The following is a 17,758-nucleotide window of genomic DNA, read 5'->3' as shown; positions in this document are numbered from 1 at the left end:
TATAATATCTACCCTCTTAGAAAAATTTCAAGTATTCAATATAGTATTGTTAACTACAAGCACTATGCTGTAGATCTCAAAGACTCATCCATCTTGCATAATTGAAACTTTGTACCCTTTGTACCTCTCCATTTCCCCTTTCCCAGGTGAATCGGGAAGACATTATGCTCAGTAAAATAAGCCAGACACAGGAAGACAAATACTACGTCATGTATGATACCACTTATATGAGGAATCTAACAGAGTCAAATGCATAGAAGCAGGGAATAGAATGGTAGTGGCACTTATCTCCTTCCTTGATACTCAGCCAAGGACAGAAAGAAAAGCCAGGCTTCCAGCAGCTATGTGGGCACAGGCTCCATGGAGAGGCTAGATTTCTTTGGACTTGTTGTATTACTTACTTTACATTCTCAACAATCCTCCTGAGGCTAATGGCATCTGGACAAACATACAGACAGGCAAATAACCAAACCTGCCTAACTAGTGAATGGATTCTCACCCTTGGACTTCCTTTCCTTGTTCCTAACTCTGCAGGGCCTCTTGAGAGCTGACCTCCAGGGCTCACACATTTTTAAACCAGTAAAGAATGGTGCTTCTTTACTGAAGGGAACATCCCCCAAAGCTCCAGGTCAGTACTTTCCATTATTTTTAGACTCTCTAATCCCTTTCACTATTCATCCATATCTCAACCACACCCCCATGGAATATCTTAAATCATTTGTGTCATTTTTGCAATACAAAAATGCCATTAAGGATACTTCCTTTAGATGGGTATATTTCAATTATTGCACAAGTTCATTTTAAATTCATTTTTAACAATATTCATTACAATAAAGAGTAGTTCTGACATTTTCCCCTTTAATTAGTGCTACCTAAAATTTAATTTACTTTAATTATATATGAAAGTACATATAATTTATAGATGAATAATTCATAGTTTGTGACATGTTTGGTTAGGAAACTGGAAGACATCAGAAATGTACACCAAAGTTAAACTATGTATTCTTGTGTTAAAAACTGCTTTCATGATTTGATGTTTGAAATTTTAAATTTTTAAGTTTTAAAAAATTAGCTCGTTTATTTTATAACTTTTACATATGTTTCCAAATGAAGAAATAAAAGATAAAATTTCAAGTTGTAATTGACAAGCATATTTCCACAACTGCCATACTGCTGGGTTTGGATGGTTCCTTTAAAAATAAAAGGTCAAATTAGCTATAATCATGACTATCTTTTTTCTTTGCATATTGATTTTTTTTAAGTACTACTAGGGATAACTCAGTGTTGAATAAATCTTGATTGAATGAATGCAATGTGTAGATGTGGTGAAGATCAGTAAAGAGGTATGTTTGCAGAATAAGTATGTAGCTTGCTTTTAACCATTGGCCAAGTATAGATTTACACTAAATATGGGCTGGATCAATCCCATTGTCCCTCTGGATCCACTCTCCATCTTTCTCTACCCTGTGTCCTGTTGTAAAAAGTTAACTTTTATGGATTGCCTCAACAATGTCCCTTGTGCTCTGGTTTCTATTGGGTTTGGCCACTGGAGACTGAAGGTGAGTGAAGTTGGGATATTTATTCTCCCAGCTGGTAGATCACCTCAGGCTGGCTAAGTCTCATGACTTAGTCTCATGACCCTTTTAGACTTGGCTTGACCACAGATCCCTGCTGTTACTAGCCTCGAGTTTTTCACTATCCCTTGTAGTTTCTTTTCTGCTCACACATTTTAAATATTCTCTTTATTAAACACTTATCAAATTACATAATTTGAGTGTGACAGCTCTCTTCTGCCTGGACCTTAACTCTTTCATAATGTAGGACTATGAACGAAAACAATGTAAAACTACATGATGGTCATAAACATGGCAGCCTGGTAGTCAGTGAATGTTAAAGCAACTGAGCGATTGAATCACGAGCTGTCTCATCTGATATTCATTATATGACACACACACTCAGCCAAACGCATTCAAGGCTTGAGAGAAAATCAGTCTCTAATTAGTCTCAAATATTTACTGTTGATTCTAAAAAGTAGAAAATGAAACCACAAATACTCTTAACCACAAACACTCACTAATAACCCCAAAAGTTTTCAAACCACTGGTTTAAACATTTTTTTTTGCCAAGTAAAGTATTTTTTACCCCATCCCAATGGATAAATTATGGAATAATGTGTATAGAAGTCTGTGTGGAATGGTTTAGAAATCTCTGGATATGTAAGAATGTACAACCAACTGTACTGATGAAAACTATGCATAGCACCAAAGTCTGAAATGAATCTTCAATCCCTTAATCTGCAAATGGAAAGAGAGTCACCCACTAGTCTTCCTCTAATCCAGGGGAGAAGCCAGGCTCCAAAGAAGGGTTATTTATTATCCAGCAAGGAGACACAGGTTTAAGACCATCATATGCCACAATTGCTTGAGTCTCTGAGAATCCATAAGCAGCTGGATTATAAACACAGGACATGAATATAACAATTCAACGTTATGGGAACTTCACGTGAAGAGCTGGGCTCACAGATTTCCCTGCGGAGAGCCGTGATGAGCAGCGAGCTGTGAGTGCTCTGAGATGCCTGCCTGGGGACACTGGGCAGGAAGAGAGACATGGTCACAGCAACTCAGAGTGCAGGGTGTCCAGTTCTTCCCCTTCGGTTGACCACGCCAACAGAAGACAAGCCAGAAAAGGGAGTGAAATGCGACGCTAGGGAATACTTGTCACATGATATATAATGCTTATTGATTTTCTTTTAATAAAATTCCTCCAAATCTATTATGGCTTGAAAGTTGCTGAGGTGGTGCCAGCTACTAGGCTGTCCAGTGAAGATATTTTCTCCAAAGTGAAGAACCTGTTCATCCAGATCCTTCCTACTGTCCACATCTCTGACCTCAAAATTGGCCACGCCCACCTGTTTCTTCTCTCTTACGCATACACATGCACACATTCTTATGGGAAAGTTGCAGACAGTCTACAATCCACTAAGTAAGAGAAAATCCATAAGTCCTAGGGCAACAGCAGACAGGGAAGGAGTAGACGGAGCCAGCGAAGGAAGGTCATGTGAGGGTAGAGGGCTGACCTCCTTTTTCCCAGCCGTGTAAAATGGCTGGTAAGCAACTTTCAACTCCTCCTCTCTCCCTCCCTCCTCCTCTTCTTTTTACCTCCTCCCCCTTTTAACCTATTTTGCCTGTCCTCTTTCCAGGCTAGAAAGGAACCAGCTGAGAGTCACTGTGTTGAACTGGAGGAGATAATACCAGTTATAATGGAGGCCCATACCCTTGAGACTAAAGTGTGCCACCTTCCAAAGAAGAGCTTGGTAACCAATGGCTACAGCATATTTCCCTTTCAGGCACTGGGAAAACAGCAGCATTAATCAAACTTTTTCCATGTCTCGCTCGCCCTCAACACTACTCAGGCAGCCAAAACTTCCTTGCCTCCCTCTATTGTCAAAAATGCCATACTGGTCAGCTCACCCCAGTGCTTGACCCCAAAGAGTCATATGAATAAATAAACAAATTAGAAATGAATTGATGAGGAATATACTCTCCCAAATTATCTTGCTCTCTACCAAATCAAAACTTTGCTTTATTGAGACCAGCTTACGTCTATGTAAATTTTTTTAAAAAAATCTTCATAGTAGGATTCACCACCAGTTTAACTTTCTCTGAGGATCCTTTCATTCCTAAAGTAGATCTTTGTACATTGAAAAAGCCATAATCCAACTCTGTTAGGGTCAATAACATGGAATCTACAGAGCATGAAGCTGTCAGATCCCCACCTCACTCTTCCAAGTGGCCCTGCACCCTGAGGGGCCTGTAGCCAGTCATACTTAGAGAGTAGACATAAGTCACCACATACGAGAAGGGCATCTCTTTCCAGGAATTGGATAAGATCCCAAGAGAGCAACACATTTCTTGCTTCCACGTTGTCCTTCTACCCAGTTCTGCTCAACCATAACATATCAACACGAGTAGTATCGCTCATCAACCTACTGGTTTTCTGTTGGTGTTCAAAGAAGTATGATGGGCCAGCAGTCCTCAGGAGGGAGTTTTAACAAGATAGGAAGTATCCTTTTTTTAAACTATCCACAATGAAATTCACTGTAAAAGTCCATCCATCTCTCTTAAAACGTGCTAATTCCTTGTATGGAGACCACTGCTTCTTGAGTGAGTTCTAGAACAAATAAAACACCTCTTAAGGGAAGGGGACCTAGAGAACGGAGGCCTTTGGGAAAGGAAGGGACGTCCTGAGCCCTGGGTCTGGGTGACTGGACTCATCTACCTTGGGTGCTTGCCAAGGCCTGAGGAGACTCCTGCGATGACCGTGGGGTGCGGGCCCCTTACCTTACCACACTGCTTACATTTTCCCTCCTGCCGACGCCTGTGTACCCAGTGATGACGCACAAAATTCTGTGGGAAAACAAAAGTAAATAAACATGTTTCAATTCCCAAACTCCAAGGTTAGGTTTTTTTTTTTTAATGTTTTAAGAATAAAGATTTCCACGAACAACCATCTAAGCCCATCTAAGCACAAAAACAAATATGTGTATGTGTGATTTGTTTAACAATAAACATGAACCCACTTGGGAAAATGAAGGCAAGTCTCCATCCTCAGTGACCTTTCGTATCTGTAGAAACCATTAATCATGCCCTCCCTCTGCGGCTTCCTGGTAACGAATGGCCATAATGAATTCCCGTTACTCTGTTTTCCGTCTAGTAAAACATTGTGCAGATTTGTGACCTTGAGCTGGGGCGGGGGGGCGGTGGAGGGTGGGTAACTGAGGCAGGTAAAAGAAATATCCTTAAAGAAATGAGAAGGTGAAGGAGAGAAGGACAAAGACCTCCAATTTTTTAAACCAATATGTATTTAATGCTTTATAAATGCCAGGCAGGTACTGTACTAAACATTTGAGTCAGAGAACTTAAAGAAATTAAATTCTCAGAAAGAAACAGATCTCCTGATTCGGGACTTACATGGTGACAGTTTTTCACTAGCGAAAGTGAAGGAAGAGAAAAGCTGAAGGAAACTGATGACAGAGACAAGAGATGTGGGCATATCGCGAAATTCTGCAATGAGGTTGTATTTAAACTGTCCTTGGATAACCTGAATGAGATCAGCTTCCAAGGTCTATTCTTGGCTTGAGCTGTAGGAAACATGGAAGGTCCTTTTCCTCCCAAGTAGAAGCACCCGTCACCCCAGCTGTTGGGATACTTTACAAGAGAGAAGGTGGTCTTCAGGCCTAACGGTACAGGTAAACCCTAATAACTTCCATACAACTCATCTCTCTTAGGCCAATACACCTGAAATATTTGCTAATGTTTTTCTCCTGCCCTTTTCTGAGAAAACATACTTTACCTGAAATTAACATGCGTATTGTCAGGCCACAATCCATACTTTCCCTTTAAAATAGGCCCTTTATTTTTTTTTTAATTTTTTTTGCGGTACGCGGGCCTCTCACTGTTGTGGCCTCTCCCGTTGCGGAGCACAGGCTCCGGACGTGCAGGCTCAGTGGCCATGGCTCACGGGCCCTTTACCATATATTCAGTTTTTCAACAAATACTTACCAAATGCCTACTACCCAGGCATTGTTCTAAGTACAGAGGGACACAGGAAACAGATCAGTGTCGAGAAAAAAAGATGTTATATCAAGGCATGAAATTCAGAGTGACAAAGATACCTCCAACAAGCATTAGCATCATCAATTCCAAAGTGCCACCTCTATTTCTCTTCGTAACGTCAAACCAATTTAAATTAAAACTAAACAAAGATCCTGGAGGAATAATGGTCTTTTAACTATAATAAGATATAAAAAAGCATAATGGTCCCGCTAATTAGTCTAGTTTTTATCTTGCTTTTCGCACTGTGGCAGTTTAATGAAACAAGGACACAATTCTTACATTGTTCTCAGAAAGAAGCTAATAATAATAGTTAACATTTCTTGACTACTAACACTGTCAGGCACTTTTTAAAATGCCTTACATGTAATAATAATTTAATTTTCATGAGAATTTTCATGAGTATAGGTGCTGTTTAGTTGATAAGAACTAGTAAAACCCCAAGTTGGTAAAATGTTGAAGTATTTCTATATTGGTTGATAAATTGCAGTTTAGTGCCCCTACCATCCCCCTGGCTCCTCCCTGGATGCCATACACCGCCCCCCCGCCCCCCAACACTGGAGCCCACTCCTACCTCCTCATTATTAAGCAACTAGAGTGTGAATTTCAGGCATAACAGGTCTCCAAGATTCTGGAGCTCTCTTCTGAAAATGAATCATGTTACTGGGGCGATGCCATGGGGTTCTCCCACAAACTCAGAAGACTGGGCTGTGCCCCACTGATGGTAGTTGTTTGTCCAAGCTTAAATATCAATATAAACAATTTTGGGGGCCTATGGCTGCAAGTCCAGAAACCTGCTCAGTTATCAGCGTCCATACCTTCAGGTCAGTGAAAAAACTCTACTGGGGATGATGATATTGGACCCTCCATCTCTCTAGTTCACAGATGAAGTGGACCACTCCAGCTTTCCACCCACTCAAGTGAGAAGCACTTTTAGCCCACTGCCTAATAAGAATAAGGGCTGGGGAGGCCTGGGGTCAACTGCTAGTTGTACTCTATCACAGTTAACATCATTGTAGGGCATGTTATCAGAGGGCTTGACTTGAATTATCATTATCGTCCTCATTTTACAGATGACAAAACTAAGTTATAGAGTGGCAACTTCAAATGTCAGGGACAGAGCAAGGATTCAGACCCAGGCAGGCTGGCAGCACTGTGTTGCAGCACCTCTCCTCTGCTCTGAAAGATCAGGTTCAAGCTCCTTCAATAAATGATTTCAATGACAGTCAGTAGTGGAAATATTGAATCCATAAAAATGTCAGGCAGGATTATGAGAGATAGAAAAATTTACTATAATTGCTGTTAGTTTAGCAGAAGCTGAGGGAGAATGAACAGTATCATTGATGTTAAGAGAAATTCTCTGCTTACTGAGATTATAAATCACCTAATGACTCTCAATTTAAGAATTTACGGAGGGAAACATTGGAAGAATTTGATCAATTACCTATGAGAAATCACGGCTGACTCATGGAATTATTTAGCTAGTGACGGCTCTAATCAAAAGACTAAACCAGCAGTTTCCACAAATCAACAATTCTTCAGAAATTATACGACTGACAATGAATCATTTCTGCTGCAACATGCATCGTTTGGTAAGCAGGTTTATCATACCATGTAGTTTAGTTTATTTAAGGAATAAAAGAGAACATTTAAAAATTTTTATTTAAATATTTGACTCTGCAAGTTGTTAACTATTTTTAATACCATCCTTCCTAGGAAATAGGTAGGAAATTAAGGCCCAGATAAAATAACTCAAACAAAAGCACTACTATAGAAACTGAGTAATTGTCTCTAATCTATGGCCCTGATTTGAGATGTCAAGTATCCATCTATTCAGAGGTCTTCTTAGGCCTGATATAAATTTCTTCTATTGCTGCTTAAACATAGCTGGAACAAAGTAAAAGCCAAAAAATGTGTGCTGAATTGAATGAAATTCTCAACCGAATTTCTTTGACAATTAAATTGTGTAGTTACCATTTTGAAGGATCATCCATTGTCTTTATCAATTAGGGGGAAAAGAACCATTTCTGTAGAATCATCCTTCTTTCCCAAGCACTTAAATTTTTCACACTATTTCCTTTGACTATTATTTATATCTCCTACATTATTGAAATGAAATTAGACTCGGGATCTTCACATTGCAAATATGAGTGTTGATTCACTGCTGTTAAGCTAGCAAAGCAAGGCTGCTGACACCATAACATCTTTTTATTGTTCATCAATAATCTGAATTATTCATATAGCATCTTCAAATACTGGGTAAGGAAAGGGCTATTACTTATGGGTGTTAAAATCTCGGTGATCCATTATTTCAGGGTTTATGGTCAGTATTGTTAGCAGAAATGCATAACACAATTGTTCAATTATTTTCAGAAACAGCCAGTTTAATTCATAGTATTATTCACAGAGCTTTTGAAAGGATCTTAGCAATTACAGCCTAATCCATGCAGCTTATCTCTACGAAAACTGAGGTCCAGCCAGAAAGGTTCAACTTAGCGGAGTCCAAACAATATTCATTAAAACATTTCCAGGTATCAGGCACCCCACTAAGCCTAGGGGACAGTGATTAATAGCCCTGTTCCAGAGCCCAGCCCTAGAGACATCATCTAGGGGAAAAGAAGCAGAGATGTCCTTTGAACCCAGGTCAAACTAATTCTAAAGTGATTGCTTCTTTCATTTCCATTAAGTAAACTACCTAAGGACTCTTAATTAAGAATCTCCATGGGTCATAATCTGTCATAAGTATCATCTCCAAACTGTCCTCTTAGACCAAGAGTTCTTAGACACTTGGGGAAAAATTAGCCCCTTTATAAATTCAATCAGTCAAAAGATATTCATTGATCACATCCTCTGCATCCTGCCTGGTACAATGAGGTTGGGACAAATTTCACGAGTGATCCCCCAAAGCTTACGCTATAGGAGGATGGCAACAAACAAGCAAATGAGTAATAAATAATTATGACATACAAAGTGCTCTGAAGGGCAGAACAAGGTGCTTTGATAAAGAACAATGTGCAACCTACTAACCTACTTAGAGGTGGTCATCAAGGAAGACCTCTGAGGGGCTGATATTTGAACTGAGGTCTAACTATAAGAAAGAGCTAGCCATGCAAAGAGATTTCCAGTACAGCAATGAAACACACAAATATCAGAAGATGAGGAATATCTGGATGCATGACTCAAGAACTGAAAGAAAATCCATGTGGTAGCTGGATGGGTTGGAAGAGGTAGGCTGGGTCCAGCCTTTGCAGGACTTTTGACTTTTCATGCAAAGCCAAGGGTATGGTTTTCCTCTAAACGATATGGAAACCACTGAAGAGTTTTAAGTTGGAAAATGATATAATCCAACATTCATTTTTAAAGATGAGTCTCTTAAATCATGGTGGATTGAAGGGGGAAACTAAAGAATCCTGGAGAACCTATTGTAGTGGTCAAAAGTGAGAGATCCTAGGACTTCCCTGGTGGCGCAGTGGTTGAGAGTCCGCCTGCCGATACGGGGGACACAGGTTCATGCCCTGGTCTGGGAAGATCCCACATGCCGCAGAGCGGCTGGGCCTGTGAGCCATGGCCACTGAGCCTGCGCGTCCGGAGCCTGTGCTCCGCAATGGGAGAGGCCACAACAGTGAGAGGCCCGCGTACCGCAAAAAAAAAAAAAAAAAGTGAGAGATCCTGGTGTCTTAGTCTAAGGTGCTGACAACAGAAATGGAGATAAATGGATCATTTGAAATATAGTTTATGAATAAAATTGATAGGGTTGGCAAATGAACTAGCTGTGGGGAGTACCTGAGAAAAGTAATCATTATGACCCCCCTTCCTCACCCATTTTCTCGATCAAGGAGCTGGGCCAATAGTCATCTTATTTTCTGAGGTACAAAAGAATTGAAAAAACTTGTTTTTATGGTGATGGAAATAAAAAGTTTAGTTTGTAATGTATTATATTTGAGATGACTGTGATACATTCAGCGGGCATATCAAATGGAACTCCAAGTGTGGGCTGGAAATGGAAAGCTAGCTGTTGTCAGCCCAGACATGATATGTAAAGCCAAGGGATTGGATGAGCTCTCCCAACAACAGTAGGCAGAACATGGTCCAGTACTAAGCCCAACGAATACCAGGGAGTGAGCAATGAAAGGACTACCCAGTGAAATAAGAGGAACATTAGGAAAGATGTCATGACAGGAGAGCATTTCAAGGAGGATGAAATACTGAGTAGTTTGAACACATCTGCAAGACCGAATAAGAACAGAAAAATTTCTAATGGATTTGGCATTCAGGCGATACTGGCAACATTAAAAAAGCAATTTCAGTGAACAGGTAGAGTAAAAACCAGATCGGAACAGGTTAAAATGCCTAGGAGGGGACACGCTGAAAACAATTAACGTAGTTAACACTTTCTGGAAGTTAGCACTGAACACAGCGCTGAGAATCAGAGCCGCAGTTAAGACACAGCTGGTGGTGAAGGACTATTTTTGTTTGTTTGGTTTTTAAGATGGGAGCTGTCAGAGCATGTTTATGATGATGGAGATAATCTAGAAGGAAGGTGGGGAGGTGAAAATGTAGGAATGGAAGAAATAGCAAGTCCTTGATACGAAGACAAGGGAAGGTGCTGAAAACACTTATAAAGGGTCTGGCTTCATGGAAGAGAAATAATAACAGCTGCTGAAAACACACCCAAAAAATCCTTGCATTAGAAAATTGCACATACAATTACAATTATCTATCCAGAGAGAAAAAGGGAGATTAAAGGACAGGGAACCAAAGGTAGACATAAGGATTCCCTGGTTAGAAATTCATACAGTCCATCTTAAAACCTCAAAGTGGTTGCTTCTACGGTCCTAAATAAAATTTCTCCTTCATCTGAGCTGTCACTGAGTTATCTCCTGACCATTGCTACAGTGCACTTGGGTGACATGGAGGGTAAAACAACCCTATCATTTTTCTTAGATTTCCTCACCCTACATATGACCCATAACTTTCCTCTTGCTGACATAATAGACAAGCACAGTGGGAGAGGACAGTGGACAGGGACAACTCTTGATATTTTCATCTCTCTCCAAACCTCCACCGCCAGCCTATTCTCTCTCCATGTTTTCTCCCAATCTCCTTGTATTAGGCAGTAACAACGAGATCATTCTTCTTCACAGTGTCTTTTTTCATTAACTGTCATTAACACCTCTGTACTCAGACGTCTTCTATTCCTATTCCACTCATTCATCTATTCTCGTAGCTTTAATTACTATCTCAATATGCTGACAATTCCCCAATGTCTAACCTCTAGCGCCCAATCTTCCTCATAAGCTCCAAGCTCATCTACCCATTCAGCTTTCTGTTGGGCATCCCCAGCTGGGGCCTCAGGACACCTCAAACTTGAGAGTTCTACAACTGAACTCATTACTTCCCTACCCCATCCTCAGAGCAACTCATTTGCCAACATCTAATTGCTTTCTCAGAGAAGAACCCTTGTTTATTCTGAGCTCCCCTGCCTTTGTGTCCAAAATCCAATCAATTACTATCTCCTGTCAATTCTGTTTCCTTCAAATTCATATTCTCCAATTTTCTCCATCTCAGTATTACTCTTAGTTCAGATCACCGTTATCTCTTGCCCCGATTAGGAGAACAGCTCTTCAATTTTTTCTCCATGCTTCCAATATTGCTTGAATTATATGGCATTCCCTCCACACTGTAGCCAGAATAATATATTCTGCTTATAACAGTTTCATGTCCCCTCTAATTACTATGATGATGAGACATTCCACTTGCAGCCTTGCTAACAAGGGCCTTCCTGGTCTAGCTCTGCTTACCTCTCAGGTCTCACGCCTTCCTCATACATCCTCTCACCTTTGTGCCTGTGTGCCTGTGTTCTGTCTCAAAGGCTGCCACTCACCTCCTAGCTAACCCCCCGCCCTTCACTTAGATCATCCCTTTGGGTCTCAGTTTAGTTGCCACCTCTTCCAGGAATTAAAATGGACCAAAAGTCAATAAAATGCTATTTCTTATCTTTTCAATTCCACCACCTCCTCCTCCCGCTACTTTCTAGTTCCATTCAATAAGACCTTAGCTCCCCAATACATTCTGTGAGAAGAAGAAAGGGCCGTAGACACACACTGAAGAGACTTGGGGATTTTATTGATTGTATGTGTTGATGTATCGAAAAGAAACTGATGTGGAATAGAGGGAGATGGACTTCATTTTTTTTAAATCCCTACTGAATATCTATGAATCCAATGAATCAATGGGAAATAAAAGGCGGTATTTGAACTAGAGCTCTGATATACTTACTTCTCTCGGTGATCTTGAGCCCCCTTCTCGAAATGTTGGTTTACATCGGAAATTAATCTGTCATTTAAAAAGAAAAGTGTATTATGTTAGAGATAAGCACCTGACTAGAATGAGTTACCTGAAAAAACCAACAGTGACAGATATTGAGACTACAGAAAAAAAAAAAAACCTCAAAGAATAAGGAACATAGTCTTACACTATTCTTAGTCTTTTGAAATCATCACCTTAGATAATCCCAAGCGATCCTGTTATCTCCAGTCCATGACTCTTCAGTCTCACTGATGAAATCAAAGTTATCTTTAGACAGTAATGCTCTTACGCCATAAATTTGAGAAACTGAGATAATAAAGAGGCAGAAGAAAAATATATGGCAGCTGAAATCATCCAGCTGTGTTTTAGATTTTAAAAGTAGGAAAATATAAACTTGAGACATTTTTAATATGATGAAGATGAGTCACAAAAATACACAAAATTATTCTTCAAGCATTCAGCACTCCCTTACTTTTAGATGCGGAGGTCTCCCTATACATTTACATCTTCTTTAGCTACTTGATAAGGTGAAAGGAGCGTAGAAATGAAGTAGGAAATGAGTACATGGAGTTGGGACAGCAAAAAAAAAAATTATTGTAAAATATTACTAGTCATTCCCACAAAATATCACTTGGCAACAGTTGATAATGTGTCCGTAAAACTAAATGAATATCCCCGGGGACTAAAATATTTCAATACATGTACACATGGTAGCTCAAGACAGATGATGCACAGAGAATCCCACGTGGAAAAGGGGCAGGAGGCATGGAAGGAAGAGGACAGCAGAGAGCTCACTACTGGAGCCTTTCCCTTGCCCCGATGACAGATAAATGGACTCTGCAGAATCCACCTCCTCTGGAGGAAAGACACCACCGGAATGTCACTTCCAGCCCCTCCCACGCATTAATGCTGTGTAAGCGGGAACGCTGCTCAAAGCAAGGAACTCAGCTTCTGGCCGGGCTCTCTCCATGGCAGCCAATTTAGAAAGAAGTAAACTTACAAAGGTCAGACATGTCTAAACAATGATTTTAAAGAGCTATGGAATTTTTTTTCAATACGAAACATCTTGTGGAAAATCCCATGGGTGAATAACAACGTTTGTTATTGTTGAAGAAAATGAGTACACGTGAGGCTTTTCTCTCTAACCTTATTATTCCTTTTCCTGAGAATCAACATAAAATGATATCAAATAATACCTCAGCAAACAATACAGTGAATGAAACTTAAGCATTGTCCTTCCATCCTTTCATTATTAATCTGGTAATGTTGGACTTCCAGGTTTTTAAAAGAGCATTGTTTTCAAAAAGTTGAAAATGGAAACTGACACCTGGTCTTTGAAGTCCAAACACTGGCAGGGTAGCAAAAATTGCAGCAGGTGGCGCTGTCTCACCTTTTCTAGCTGTTCGATGCAGGCGGTGTGGACGACGATCTTACAGACCGCACACTTCCTCCTGAGAGCTGATTTCTACAACAGACAATTCAAAAGACAAGAAGAAATGTTAACGGTCTGTTCTGAAGAGCTCCCTGGTAGTAAAGAGAGTATACATAAATGAGGCAAACGTAAACCAATTTAAAACTTCGTCATAAACATTCAATAATCGGACAAACTTCCGCAACAGTACTCTGACCTACCAAGTAACTTCATATCCATGACTGAGGGTGGCCTAAGATTTTCTCTTTAAAACAGAATTATACTAGCTGCTGTATGCTGAGTATATACTATGAACCAAGCTCTTTATTCTGTTATTTTCTTAGTTCCATAACCTAACATTGTAGGCATTATTAACCTATTTTTTTTTCACGTTTACTCTAATAGCTAAGGGGTAGGGTCTAGGTTCAAAACAAGCATGGTTTCCCTACAGCCAAACAGTTTACATTTCAAGGGGCCATCCCCTTGGACTTTTATTCCCAGCACAAATCTATACAACGCTACTTGGTTTCTGCCCAAATCTTCTGGAAAGTAAGAAGACGAATTTAACTTTTACGAGTCACCATCCTTATCACCACCATCATCATCATCATCAGAGCAGCAGCAGCCCAGTAACAGCAAAAGCAGCTAAGATGAATTTAGCACTTTCTATGTGCCAGGTATTCTTGTAAGCACCTCACAGAGAGTACCTCATTTCATCCTCACCACCCTAAGAAATAGATACTATTCTTACTACCATTTTACAGATGAGAAAACAGGCCCAGCAAGGGATGTGCCCGAGGTCATATAATTAGAGCACAGCAGGGCCAATTAGTCTGATAGCAGGCTCGTGCTTAAAAGCATGCACAGTTTGGCCTCCCTGTCAGTACCAGTTAAAATTCACAATAAAAATATTCTCTGAGGTTTATCTTTTTTCTAACAATAAAAAACAAGCAGCAGGGAGAGAGAGAAAGAGGTGGAAATCTCCATTCCATACTGACGGAGCCATGTAACGTCTGACTCACAAATGCTCAGGTCTCTCTATGGAGAACAGGCTAAAAGGCAGATCTGCAGGAATAATTTGGGGGGTTGAGCACTGAAAGAAACTCATTATAACAAAGCCAGTCTGTGACCCAGCCCATCAAAGCATCCGAGTGTGAAAGGCCCGAAGTCCCTGTCCTTAAGAAAGACACAAGACTCAGCTTCCCCTACTGAGATAGGATTTCTAAGCCAAAAATGGAGGTGTGGCTGCTACCAAGGAGCCTGGAAGGACTGCAAACCAGCACCTTGGAAGGCGCAGAATCAGGAAAGAAACTGTAGCCTCCCGCCTCCTCGGTGCTTCTACCCATTCAACACGGAGTCTCCACAGTGCCACCAGCCACCAGCCAAGCATCCAGAACGCTGCAGTCAGTACCGCAGCAACGACACGCGTCGTCTTGATACCCACTGACTAAGGTTTAGGTACCCTGCTTGCAAACGCTTTCGTCACTCGTGGCGTTCCTCTGCCTGAGGAAAGAACATGGTCGGTAACCTTACGTAAGCTTGGCAATCGATTGATTTTGCCAAAAAGGAGGATAAGGGAAACCCAAGCACCTAGCTACACTATTGAAAAGTGTCCTGGCTCTACTACTAAAAAGAAAGCGGCGGGAGGTGGGGAGGAAGGGGAAGGGGTGGGAGATGGGGAGGGAGAACAAGAAGAGTGACAAGGGCTTCCCTGGTGGCGCAGTGGTTGAGAGTCCGCCTGCCGATGCAGGGGACATGGGTTCGTGCCCCGGTCCGGGAGGATCCCACGTGCCGCGGAGCGGCTGGGCCCGTGAGCCATGGCCGCTGAGCCTGCGCGTCCGGAGCCTGTGCTCCGCAACGGGAGAGGCCACAACAGTGAGAGGCCCGCGTACCGCAAAAAGAAGAGTAACAAGTACTAGTAGCAGCACCAGCAATGGCAGCATCGCTCAAGGCAACAATAATAAAATTCTAGGTTTGCAAATATTTTCGTGAGCTAAGTGCCCGTAAGGAGCAAACTATTGTTGCTCTCCTGTTTGTTCCGGATCTCCTGGTGGGGATCACCGCTTTAGCACCACCCGCAGCAAATGCACGGGGCTCCTGAGTGAGTCCTGTTGCTCAAGAGTTATAGTGACACTCAGGAGTTGATTTCATTCTACCCATTATCCACTAAACCCCTAGCAGATTTCACTGCACGCAAGCAAAGCAACACTCATGGTAGCAACCACTGATGGGCTTATTTAAGGCCACCTGAAAAACCTCCTTCCTTACCAGTAACTCCTGCCCTGGTGTAGCCTTGTGCCTGACGTGTGCTCTGCACTGGGGCCTGCAGAGCTCCAAGGGCTCCTTGAGGCTCCTACGGAGTCACTGGGGGTGGTGGGAAGGGACAAAAGTGCACTCGCCGAAGCCAGAATACCCCTTCCTTGCCTTGTTCTCCATCTGGATTCCAAGTCGGAATCTCCTTTGAATAGGGATCTTGCCTGGAAGAGTTTGAGAGCCTGTGGCATAAGACTGTCCTCTCTCAGCTTCCTAGGGTGAAATGTCTCTACACCGATGTCATTCATGTGTAACAGTTCAAGTGCAGTGTTCTACAGATGATAATATAGGAAGAAAAGTGCTTTCTGTTATAAAACTAATTTTATTTAAACAATGTTAAATTTTAAAAGGGCCTCATAAGGCATGCTTCTGTGCCTTCTGAGGCAGAATATATAAAACCATAATCTGAATTTTTCTTTATAATCACTACAACATGACGTATTTTACTACAAAGAGCAGTCATTTTTCTGCTTCCTGTCTTTCTATCAGGCTAGAGAGTCTTTCAATGTTATGGCGCCTGACTTCAGTTGCCCTCAATTTCTAAAATGACAGCTTCTAAACAGCTTCTAATCTGATAAATCAGATAATTAAGGTCTATAATCACATGCAAAATTAAGTGAATAAATTCTGAATGAAGGCCTCAGGTCTTTTTCCATAGTAGAAAAATACATGGATTTGTTTCTCAACTGATGAAAACTGCTCCAGTGAATCCGAAGTCTCAACTGCTGACCTCTTGGTTTACGACTATGCTTTAATTAGTTAAAGTTATTTGAAGTAGCTGGATAATAAGCTTCTGGGCAGAAACTGCTCAATTAATGCTTGGTTATGTTCCAATTTTTATTTGCAAGATTTAAACTAAATATAAAGACAAAACACGGGAATCTAGACATTCTCAATATTGTAACGACTCACTTTTTCTTTAAAAACTCTGAAGTCAATACTTCCTTCACTATGAAAAATGATAAAGCAAGAAAAGTCATTAAAATTAAGTCAGCAGCCTAGTTGTTATTCTTCATATCGGGACATAGCTGTTATGGAACCTAGCACAAAGATACAATTTTAAAAATAAACATGGCCTGGGACCCAAACATGCTTAAAAATTAACATTATAAAAGTTTAATAATTCACTCTCATCAATGAATTTAAAGGCCAATTACCACGAGCCACAACTACTGAGCCCGCGTGCCACAGCTACTGAAGCCCGCATGCCTAGAGCCCGTGCTCCGCAACAAGAGAAGTCACCGCAATGAGAAGCCCATGCACCGCAACAAGGAGTAGCCCCTGCTCGCCACAACTAGAGAAAGCTGGTGCACAGCAACGAAGACCCAACACAGACAAAAAAAATAAATAAACACTAAATTGTCAAAAAAAAAAAAAAGGCCAATTAGGCTTACTGCTTCAAATATCAAGTAACCTCAGTGTCCTTACTAAGGGTTTCCTGATTTTGTCAAAGGAAATCCATTAATTTGTAATTGTGTGTGTGTGTGTCACACCTGTAAAAACTAGTGGAGGGGGCACATCTGTGAAAACTAAGACAACATAGGCTATAACATAGATTATATCCCATTATACTCTGATCATAATTTACTTATATAATAATGACACAATGAATGATATGCTATGCTTTAGGATGGTGGGCGTAACCTAACCAGCAGACCTAACAGTGATTGTAAGAGAACACACTCAAAGTTCTGACTTGGCCCTATATGTTTCCCATGCTGTGGGCACTGTTGGCATTCCAAGCGGTGACAGTTCCTCACCAAACTTCAGCTCATATCAAGCATGGAAGTAAAACTGTCAAAGCCTTAGACCCCTGTCTCTGGGGATGGAAGCTGGAGCGCGGACAAAAGGACCAGAGGCAAGCAGTGGTAGAAAGTATATAACTGTCCCTGAGAAACAGTTTAATATCTAATCCTGTCCCACCTACCCACTTCCTTTGGTCACAAGTCCCTGATCCATATGTACCTCCAAGCAAGCTATATGTTCTTCCTTTGAACAAGAGATGTGATTTCTGCTAAGTAGCAATGAATATCTGGTAGTAGTTAACAACGTTTGATAGAGACAGAAAGAAGAGAGGGAGGGAAGGATAGGGTAGGAGAAAGAAAGGGAAACC

General features: G+C 41.1%; 1 protein-coding gene across 2 annotated transcripts in view; it reads right to left on the bottom strand.

Annotated features, from left to right (window-relative positions):
* Nucleotides 1-17,758, bottom strand: part of DGKI (diacylglycerol kinase iota) — a gene marked incomplete at both ends in the record, with an annotated part of 452,324 nt that overhangs the window by 246,474 nt on the left and 188,092 nt on the right. For both annotated transcript variants that reach the window (XM_082662462.1, XM_082662463.1), the window contains 3 exons: nt 4,341-4,406; nt 11,892-11,948; nt 13,312-13,386. In XM_082662462.1, the coding sequence (XP_082518588.1) occupies nt 4,341-4,406; nt 11,892-11,948; nt 13,312-13,386 (198 nt within the window). The remainder of the gene's footprint in view (nt 1-4,340; nt 4,407-11,891; nt 11,949-13,311; nt 13,387-17,758) is intronic.

Source organism: Grampus griseus, assembly GCF_964374135.1.
Source record: "Grampus griseus genome assembly, chromosome: 9".
NCBI lineage: Eukaryota > Metazoa > Chordata > Mammalia > Artiodactyla > Delphinidae > Grampus > Grampus griseus.
Note: the sequence above shows the minus strand (reverse complement) of the source record. Positions and strands in the feature narration are given on the sequence as shown.